Here is a 10,403-nt window from a genome sequence, read left to right on the forward strand (position 1 = left end):
CTTTCCCAGTGGGATTGACAAGCTCAGAGTCCAAAGTGAACTGGAAACGGTAAAGATTTGATCTCCTTTCTGATAAACCTGAGTGTGTTGGATGGGTATAAAGTCTGTGGAAGGTAGAGCAATGCAGGATTTCACCCTGAGGCCTGACTCTGCTGCAGTTCCTGGCAAACAATGCAATACTAAACTGTGTGCTTGGATGTAGGCTGAGGACCTGGTGTACATGGAGCAAAGACTAAGATTTATAACCCTATTTTGTTGCTGTCTGAGAGGGAGGTCCCAAGGCCCTACAAGTCTCCCAGGCTCTTTCTGCAAAGACTGAAACCTTCCAAGGATCATTCATCGCACCCAAAGAGAGGTGTCCAAAATAGGTAGCTCAATGGCCCTTGGAAAGTTCCTTCACTAGAGAGGGAATTTAGACCACTGGATAGCACTTCATGCCTAGCTTTGTAGTTAGATGTCACCAAAAACTTCATGCATCAAGGTAACATAAGACCATATTCTGACCACTCACTGTGTATATTTAATTTAACACCATGATGGATGCTCTTCATTGAGAAGAAGCAACCCCATAGCCTTCATTGAGAATAAATAACCTGAAGCCCTAGATGATAAGCAGTTGATCCAGAGTCATGGAGATGCTTGCATTAGGTGGTCTGAGCATCTTAATCATGTTCCTTGGACAAAATTTGGTTACTCTTGAAGTCAAGGGCTAAATTCTCACTGAATTCAAGGTGAAATGGTAGCAAGTGTGCTGTCTCTTTGAATGTGAAGTTTCAGGCCAAAAAATAACTGGGAGAATCATTTGGCATGGTCTTTCCTTATGTACAGTGAAACTGGTGTGTTGGACTGGGGGCTATTGGTACCTGTCTACATGTCTTCCTGACATGTTCTGCCTGCTGTGACACGTCATCTTCACATTTGCTATCTCCTGCAATAAGAAAGGACATTACTGAGGAGTGTGATGATGGATGAAGCATCTAAATGCCAAGGAATCACACCAAGTTTTAGAAGCTCAGGCTTCTCTGGCCAGTTGCCCCTTGTGCGATGGAGTGGGAAGAGCTGTGAGCAGCACACCTCTCCACCAGTTCAACACAAGCCTTTCACCAAGCTGCTCTGGAGACAGAGCTGAGCTTTGCACTCGAGCAGTGCTGCAGGAGCTTCTGAGCACTCAGAAAAGCAATGGTCAATATGGACAGGTCAGCATCTCCATGGAGCATGCACATCAAAAATGCACTACATTCGCAAAGATTTCCACAGTTTTACTTCCTGGAGGATTTCCCTGGTTTCCTCCTAAATATTGGAGGTTTAAATATATATATTTCTATATATTAATATATATTTTCCACATACACAACCTGACTAGCTCATAGCACACAGTTCTAACACAGCTAAGCTTGGAAATAACACCACTGAATTCGGAACACTACACTTACTTATACTCAAAGCTTTAGGCTGTTAGCGCGAGGCGAACAGGACACGTCACACAATACACTGAACTCGGCATTTTATTCATTACTAAGGCCAGCAAATGTCACTATCTGTATATCACAGAGCTTTCCTCCTCTTTGGAAACGTTCTCTCAGCCCACCTTGTAGCCCACCACTCACATTTATGTTTCCAAAAGACTCAATTTTAATGGGGTGAGAACCCAAAAAGGGGACTCCTCATCCTCCTAGCCCATCCCTTTTTCTGTTAGATAGTTTCACATCTCTAAAACATCCTAGCAGCAAGACTTTCCTCTTTCAAACACCTACAGCAACACAGTTTTGATACTGTCCTCTTACACCACCTCCCTACCCCACTTCCCATCTCTCTCATTGTTCTTCCCAATTGTCTGTTCTCCAAAAGTTTCAAGCTGGACTGCCTGTTAGGATAGAAAAATTGAGCTGCAAAAATGAAGAACAACTCTGCCTCTTGACTTGCAGCTACTTTGCTACAGGAGAGTTTAACAGCTCTAGTCTGATGGAATCCAGATTAATCCTTATGCATTTAGAACCCAATCCAGGAGTTAGGCATGTAAATCTGGATTGGGACCACACCTCTCCTAACTCCCATTGACTCAACGACCCAAATTTTGGGGTATGCAATGTTAGTCTGTTGGGCCAGTTCATATTTGTTGACAAAAGGTCCCACTGTGTTTACAGCTTCCAAACTGGTCTTGCTGGGCATGGGGATTTCCTAAAGTAAGAGCACAATAAGTAGGATTGAAACCCTGAGATCTTACCTGGAGGGAGCCTGGAGATCCCAGCAAGTGGTTTATGGCCCTCTTAGGATGCTTACAAGCCAATATGAACTCCAAAAGCTGGTAGAGTCAAAACAACATGGGCTGCCAGCTCTAACCAACCTTGATGACTTATTTCTTTCTACCTCTTGGAAGGCCACATGTGCAAACTAAATCTGTTTCTGAAATCTAGCTCTGTCTACTGGTACCCCAGAAGTGAAGAAAGCAGACCAAGATTCAAAACAAATTAGGAATGACTCAAAAGATTCATAAGCTAAGGAAAACAATAGGGAAGAACAGCCTGCTGAAAACCTAGTCTGACTTGCCACATGCTTGGGAAGTCTTCACTGCTCTCTGCACCTTCCCTCACTCCTTTTACTCCCTTTTTTTTTTAATCAAGTCTTTTGAGTGGTGTTGATGGGTGAAGCTGCCTTGATGCAGCTAGAACTATCCCTCAGCTACCCTGGGGGAAGATTTGGCCCTTTATTTTCACAGGATCTCCTTCCCTGTTGATTCTTGGAGCAAAAGTCCCACTGGTGTCACCAGGGGGAATTGCTCTTGGCCACACCACTGATTCTAGTGGATTTATGGCAGATTCATGGCACCACAAATGAAACTCTGATCCTCTTTGCCTCCAAAACTTTTCACCTGCTGACACCAGTGGAAGATGACCAAACAATGGTCAACCCCAAAAAGGCCTCACTGGATGATAGTACAGCCCCTCCATGGCTCAACAGGCACTTCCACTGTCAAAGCATTGAAGGACCAACCTCAAGGAAAGGGACAGGCTGTTGGATGCAATCACAGTTGATCCATCAACTTCATCTCCTACGACACTGCTTGTGCATTCCCATGTCCCTCACTCTGTGCAGAGCCGTGTTGTGCAGGCAAAGCAGAACAACTTGACCTCAGAAACAAGGATTCCCTAATCCTCCTTGGAAATAAAACAGAAAAGCTTCTAATACAATCAGAACAAAAAGCAGATTAGAAGCTTCTAATTAATTTTGTGGCCTTTTATTTCATCAAAGGAAAAGAAAAAGGAAATAAAGAAAGAAAAGGAAAAAAAGAAAAAGAGAAAGAAAGGAAAGTGCAGTGACATTTACTCTTTTGCCTCAGCCAGTTTATTGTTCATCTCTTTACTTTTCTCCTTGTCCTCTGGTTTTGCTGTGTTGGAGGTCTCAGCGCTCTTTTTCTTAGCAGCCCGGCCAGATGCAATCTGCTTGTCTTTGGCCTTTTTCAAGGGTTTATGGCTTGTTGTGGTCTTTTTTGGTTTGGAAGGCTTTACGCTAGGTTTTTCCACCTGTATGGAGGGCGACATGCAAAATGACAACACAGACATGGAGAGAGAGAGAGAGAGAAAGAGAGACACAAGGACAGGTGGAAAACAGGATTTAGATCAGAAACAGCATGAGTGTTACTTATCTACTCAGCTATGCCCTGCCCTCTGACTTCAAGAGGGGTTTTGCAAGCTCTTGAGTGGATTGTCTTTCTCTGGATCTGAAGCAGAGAAATGATGCTCAGGTCAATGAGGCTGCTACAAATCCCCACCTTTCTTGCAGGACATGACTCCTCAGTCTGCTCATCCCTAATAGATTGCTACAGTAGATTGCTTGGGGTAGCTGAGGTGCAGGACATTGAGGTGCACCTGAGCAAAGTCCACAACAGTGTCCTGCATCCACTTGTTTCTACAGCCCCCAAAGTAGGAAGGACAGCTTCAAAATTAAGGAGGAATAGAAGCTTTCAGCTCCTCCATGCTGGGCCCACCATCCCTCTGAGACCTCACAAATCTAAGCACTTAAAAATTCCGGGAAGGACTAAAACTGCACAGACTTGATTTACATGTAGATCCTCCACCACTCCTAGAAAACAAGGTTGGAATACATTTTAATTCAGACCCATCTTGACACATGTCCTTCATCTGAACAAAGCTAAAACTGATTACTGTCAAAATCTGTGGAGTGCTCTGAATTAACTGCAGACGAAGATCATGCAATCATAGAATGGTTTGGGTTGGAAGAAACCTTTCAAGGTCATCTAGTCCAACCCCCCTGCAGTGAGCAGGGACATCTTCTACCAGATCAGGTTGCTCAAAGCCCCATCCAACCTGACCTGGAATGTTTCCAGGGATGGGGTTTCTACCACCTCTCTGGGCAACCTGGGCCAGGGTCTCACCACCCTCATCGTAAAAAATGTCTTCCTTCTCTCCAGTCTGAATCTCCCCTTGTCTAGTTTAAAACCATTTCCCCTTGTCCTGTCTCTATAGACTCTGCTAAAAAGTTTGTCCGCATCTTTCTTATAGGCCCTCTTCAGGTATTGAAAGGCCACGATAAGGTTTCCCCAGAACCCTTTCTTCAGGCTGTACAAACCTAAAATTAAGATCTGGCTCTTACCGTGCTGTTCCTAGGATAAAGTATAATGTGAGGTGCCTATAGCTTTAGAGGGAAAAGAGAAAGCAGTCTACATAGTCATCTGGGAAAAAACAATGCAGAAACCTCTTCATCTGGGCCCTACCTTCACTTCTTTACAATTTGATGTAGGGCAGCATGGTCTCCAAAGTGTATCAACCTGTACTAGAGCCCATAGAATCATAGAATGGTTTGGGTTGGAAGGGACCTTAAAGATCATCCAGTTCCAACCCCCCTGCCAGCAGCAGGGACACCTTCCACTAGACCAGGTTGCTCAAAGCCTCATCCAACCTGGCCTTCAACACTTCCAGGGAGGAGCAGCCATAACTTCTCTTGGCAACCTGGGCCAGTGTCTTGCCACTCTCACAGCAAAGAATTTCTTCCTCAAATCTAATCTGGATCTAGCTTCTTTCAGTTTAAAACCATTACTCCTTGTCCTATCACTACACTCACTGATAAAGACTCCCTCCTCATCTTTCCTGTAGGCCCCCTGTAAGTACTGAAAGACTGCAGTAAAGTCTCCGTGGAGCCTTCTCTTCTCCAGGCTGAACAGCCCCAACTTTCTCAGCCTTTCCCCACAGCAGAGCTGTTCCATCCCTCTGACCATTTTTGTGGCTTCCTCTGGACCTGCTCCAACAGCTCCATGACTTTCCTGTGCTGAGGACCCCAAAGCTGGAGGCAGCACTGCAGATGGGGTCTCAGGAGAGCGGAGCAGAGGGGCAGAATCCCCTCCCTCCACCTGTTGGCCACCCTGCTTTTGATGCAGCCCAGGATATGGTTGGCTTCCTGGGCTGCGAGTGCACATTGCCGGCCCATGTCCAACCTTTCATCCACCACCATCTCCAAGGTGGATCCCCAAATGCACCCGCTGGTCAGAAATGAAGATGCCCCAAAAAGGAGAATAACAGCAGGCAGAGTTCATCCCAGCCTTACTATGTTGGACACATCCCACCAGGAGCAGTGATGGCCCTGTGACCTTTCTGTTGCATTTCTCACCTTTGGCGGTTCTTTGTAGGGTTCACTGTAGAGAGTGCGTATCCTTCTGCGCTCCAGTAATTTGTTATCAGCTGCAGTAGGCTTACTGGTTTCCCCCTTGAATTGAGCGCTGTAACTGGTTTCATGGGTCATTTTCTCCTCTGGTGGCTTGTACTGGGCCTTTGCTTTTATAGCTTTCACAGGTTTGACATCTATCCAGGGTCTGAATTCGTTTCTGAAGATCAAAAAATAAAAGGGTTCAGGAATTAAACCAACAGGAGAGTAGTGGTAATGTGGGAATGAACTCTCCCATTGTTCAACAAGGTCTACTTGGAAGGGCTTTTGCCCCCATCCAGCCAGGTTTATAAAGAAACCGTCTGCAAGCAGCTCATTTTTTACCTCATCTAAACCACACTGTCACATTGGGAAAAGTTCAAATGAAATTTGTTCTGCTAAAATCCTGCAGTCCTGGGCACCAGACAACTTGCTACTTGTGTGACAACAGTCAGGTGCCCTCTGAAAAGCTGGTCTCAGATATGATTCTGATCCTTTTTTTTTGAAAACATAGATGCTTTTTTGTCTCTACAGATTCATCTCACAGAATCACACACAGAATCACAGAATGTTGGGGATTGGAAGGGACCTCTAAAGATCATCCAGTCCAACCCCCCTGCCAGAGCAGGAACCTCAATGAGATCACACAGGAAGGCATCCAGGCGGGTCTTGAATGTCTCCAGAGAAGGAGACTCCACACCCTCCCTGGGCAGCCTGTCCCAGGGCTCTGGCACCCTCACTGTGAAGAAGTTTCTTCTCAAGTTTAAGCAGAACCTCCTGTGTTCCAGCTCACACCCACTGCCCCTTGTCCTACCATTGGGCATCACTGAGAAGAGCCTGGCTCCATCCTCAGGACATCCACCCTTAACATATTTATAAACATTAATGAGGTCTCCCCTCAGTCTCCTCTTCTCCAAGCTAAAGAACCCCAGCTCCCTCAGCCTTTCCTCATAAGGGAGATGCTCCACTCCCTTCATCATCTTGGTGGCTCTGTGCTGGACTCTCTCAAGCAGTTCCCTGTCCTTCTTGAACTGTGGGGCCCAGAACTGGACACAATATTCCAGATGTGGTCTCACCAGGGCAGAGTAGAGGGGGATCCACACTGATGCTGCTTGCAAGCAGTTCCTGACTCTTGTAGTTAGGGTGGAAAAGAATATTTGAAAGGAACATCAAAATTCAGGTTCTGCAACTCAACACTACACATACTTCTCAGCAAACTTCCCTGCAGGCGAGGTAGCTGGGTGATTCAGAAATGTAGTGAGCCAAGATTTTCTACATCCAACCCCTTACCCATGCCTCTAAGTAATGAATTGTATCATTTTGCTTCTAAGGCACCAAATTATGCACAACAGCTTTTGTTAATTACATAAAGCAATAGTTTAAGAAAATGTTGTCTCAGCTGTAAACTCAGAGTAGGAAATGTAAAGTTTATCAGGTACTGTGAGCTATGGCTTCTCTTTATTAGCTGATGGTAAATTCACAAGTTACTGGAAAAAATAACACCATCTTTCATTTCTTTTGGACAGAGTTATGACTTTTTGGAGAAAAAAAAATAAATCTCCCCTCTGCCTTTGACATGTCCCCTCTGCCACTTTCAAGCCATCACCCCTTGTTCTCTCACTCCCTGCCCTTGGCCAAAGTCCCTCCCCAGCCTTCCTGGAGCCCCTTCAGGTACCGGGAGGCCATTAGAAGGTCTACCCAGAGCCTTCTCTTCTCCAGGCTCAACAGCCCCAACTCTCTCAGCCTGTCCTCACAGCAGAGCTGCTCCAGCCCTCGCATCATCCTCGTGGAATCCTCTGGACTCACTCCTGAAGCTGATCTTAACCAGTTTCAACCAAATTTGATAAATGGTCATAGAGATATTCAGCTTTTACTTTTATGAAGATAAGCCATTGGACTGAGTCTAGAGGCTCAGGAAAGCTCCAGCATGGACATGCACACTTCATCGGTCATCAGAGGACCTGCTTAGACAGGATGGTTATGCTGCAGAAGTTCATCTGTTGTTCTCAGGGACCAGTAATGAATGATCCGCTGATGTTCAGAATCAGTGCAGCTCCCTGCCCACCCAGTGCTATATATTTCCCATTCACATAATCCCACCACAAAGATGGAAAAAACCTTTCTCTTCCAAGATAACTGTTGGTTGCAACAGTTTCCTGGGTCTGTTTGTCCTCCTAAGACACCTATGTTAAAGTCTCACCACATCTGCAGCATGATGTGGTAGTCTCTCCTTGTGGTAGTCAATGTAGACTGGCCAACAGAGACAGTGGAGCCTGGGGAGCCCTTCCCTATGCCAAAGATGGGCAATTGAAGGAAGCTATTCTTCATGAAACCGTCGCACTGAATGAGCAATACATGAATGGCCTCATCTGTGTCTCCTTCTTTCCTCTTCAGTGAATGCCACTCATTTGTTTACAGATTTTTCTCTGCAGTCCATTGATAAAATATCCTCTCTGAATGAAGAGTTGAGAGAAAGGAAGAGGAAACATCTTTAAAGAACTGGATTAAAGATGTGAACACGTTAGTGACAAACTCAAAGTTCATCCTAAACTCCTCAGAAGATAAGAGTGGATCTTCTTAGGATCCACTTTGGTTCCAAAATAGAAAATATATTTTCAACTGCTTTCCAAAAGGAAATAAAATAATGCATTAATTTTCTCTACCCATGTCTATCTGTCACTCAGATCCCTTCCTAGAAACTTCTCAACTTGTTAGCTATTTCCTATTGTATTTGTGGCAGAGGTAGACATCTCAGAGGTGAAAATCACAACGCCTTTCCTCAAAATCCATGAGTGGGTACAAGAGGAACATCCAAATGGTGTTCTTCAGCTGAGAGAAAGACAGGTAAAATTCATTTTCTCAGTCATTCTAAGGCCAGCTGGACAAACAGTCCACATGGACCACCAGGTCAATCAGCAAACCTAAGCACAGCTTGCATCTGCACAACTAGAGACAAAGGATGGAGGCTGTAGTACCATGCACATAGAGGCTGGACTTTAAAGACAGAACACAACCAAGATTTATTCATTCTGCTGCTCATAAAATGCTAGTTTATATGGAGGTGAGCTTTGAAGCAGCACAATTGTATTTGTTACCATAGTCCCTGGAAACCTCATTATGGGCTGCATTATACAAACATGCAGAAAAAGATGAGATGGTCCTTGAAAAGCCTGTGATTTCTGTAGAAAAGGCAGACACATGAAGTGGGGAAAAGGGAGATAAAAGTCTTCTGCTACCTGTGGGTTGGCAGTGAATGCATTTCTGCACTCCTACGTGCTGATTGCTGATATATTAAAGCAAGAGATGATGTGATAGAGTTGGGCTGTGGCACCTGTAAATGCAAGAACCAACCTCATCTGACTTAAAAAAAGAGCACAAATTGCTCTACTCTTCTCCATTTTTGCTTTGTTGGTCTTCACGCAGATGTAACAACTCTGTGAGTACTCAGCTCCACTGTACTTGGACCCTTAACTACCCTGTGCCTCCCAAGATGAGCTTGGCTTTGCAAATCATAGACCAATAGCAGTTCTCAGGTGGATGCATACTGATGCACTGCGTCCACCAACTCTGAAACACATGAGCCACAATCTTCTCTGGAAGTGGAGGATAGAAGGCTATTGAAATATTTTAGTGTTGACAAAGACGTTGTAAATATCAGATATGTCACACGGATTCATGCACATCTAGAAATACCAGGTTGCCCAGAGGTGGTAGAAGCCCCATTCCTGTAAACTTTCAAAGTCAGGTTTGAAAGTCATGGGGCTTTGAGCAACCGGATCTAGTTGAAGATGTCCCTGCACATGACAGGGGGGTTGGACTAGATGACCCTTCTATGATTCCATTCTGAATCCTTTTCAGGGGTGCCATAATGATGATCAGAGGACTGGAGCACCTCTACTATGAGGACAGGCTGAGAGGGTTGGGGCTGTTCAGCCTGGAGAAGAGAAGGCTCCAGGGAGACCTTATTGTGGCTTTCCAGTACCTGAAGGTGCTCCAGGAAGGCTGGGAAGGGACTTTGGCCAAGGGCAGGGAGTGAGAGAACAAGGGGTGATGGCTTGAAAGTGGCAGAGGGGAGATAGAGATGAGATGTGAGGAAGAAATTCTTTGGTGTGAGGGTGGTGAGACACTGGCCCAGGTTGGCCAGAGAAGATGTGGCTGTTCCTCCCTGGAAGTGTTGAAGGCCAGGTTGGATGAGGCTTTGAGCAACCTGGTCTGGTGGAAGGTGTCCCTGCTGATGGCAGGGGGGTTGGAACTGGATGAGCTTTAAGGTCCCTTCCAACCCAAACCATTCTATGATTCTATTAAATGTGCACAATTTCACATCACTCGCTATCATACTAGAGCTGGTCTCTTAAAGCAGGTGAGAGAGCACCTACCACACCTGGGATGGACCAGCTACTGCCTGCTGTGACCATGCTCAAGCACTTGGTGTACCAAATCCTGCATATCTGCTATCCGGAGCTTGCAGAGGCAGTGGAAGGAGGAGAGAAACTCAGACCATTTACTACAGCTACGCCTGGTGCAGCAAACTCATCTCAGTGCCTATTTTTGTCATCCAGGCAACACATAAACTGCAAAAAAAGCGTAACTAGAACAGACACGGGTTATTCTGTGCTGGTTGTGTCACTGCCCAGAAACTCAACTTACCATGACCAATTAGCACAAAATTACTAATTCCTAAATCTCTCCATCTCCACCACAGATGAGTGAGGGAAAACAGCTCGTTGGGAACTGCCCTTGGAATATGC

The 10,403-nt window shown here is 45.4% G+C and overlaps 1 protein-coding gene across 1 annotated transcript in view; it reads right to left on the reverse strand.

Moving 5' to 3' along the window:
* LOC104529678 (microtubule-associated protein 6 homolog) overlaps positions 1-5,836 on the reverse strand; it is a gene marked incomplete at its 5' end in the record, with an annotated part of 14,404 nt that extends 8,568 nt beyond the window's left edge. Inside the window, 2 exons of the mRNA XM_010174051.1 lie at positions 3,325-3,521; positions 5,623-5,836. Coding sequence (XP_010172353.1) covers positions 3,325-3,521; positions 5,623-5,836 — 411 coding nt within the window. The remainder of the gene's footprint in view (positions 1-3,324; positions 3,522-5,622) is intronic.
* Positions 5,837-10,403: the final 4,567 nt, after the last annotated feature.

The sequence above is a fragment of the Antrostomus carolinensis genome, unplaced genomic scaffold (genome assembly GCF_000700745.2).
Source record: "Antrostomus carolinensis isolate BGI_N321 unplaced genomic scaffold, ASM70074v2 scaffold15020, whole genome shotgun sequence".
In the NCBI taxonomy this organism is placed as follows: domain Eukaryota; kingdom Metazoa; phylum Chordata; class Aves; order Caprimulgiformes; family Caprimulgidae; genus Antrostomus; species Antrostomus carolinensis.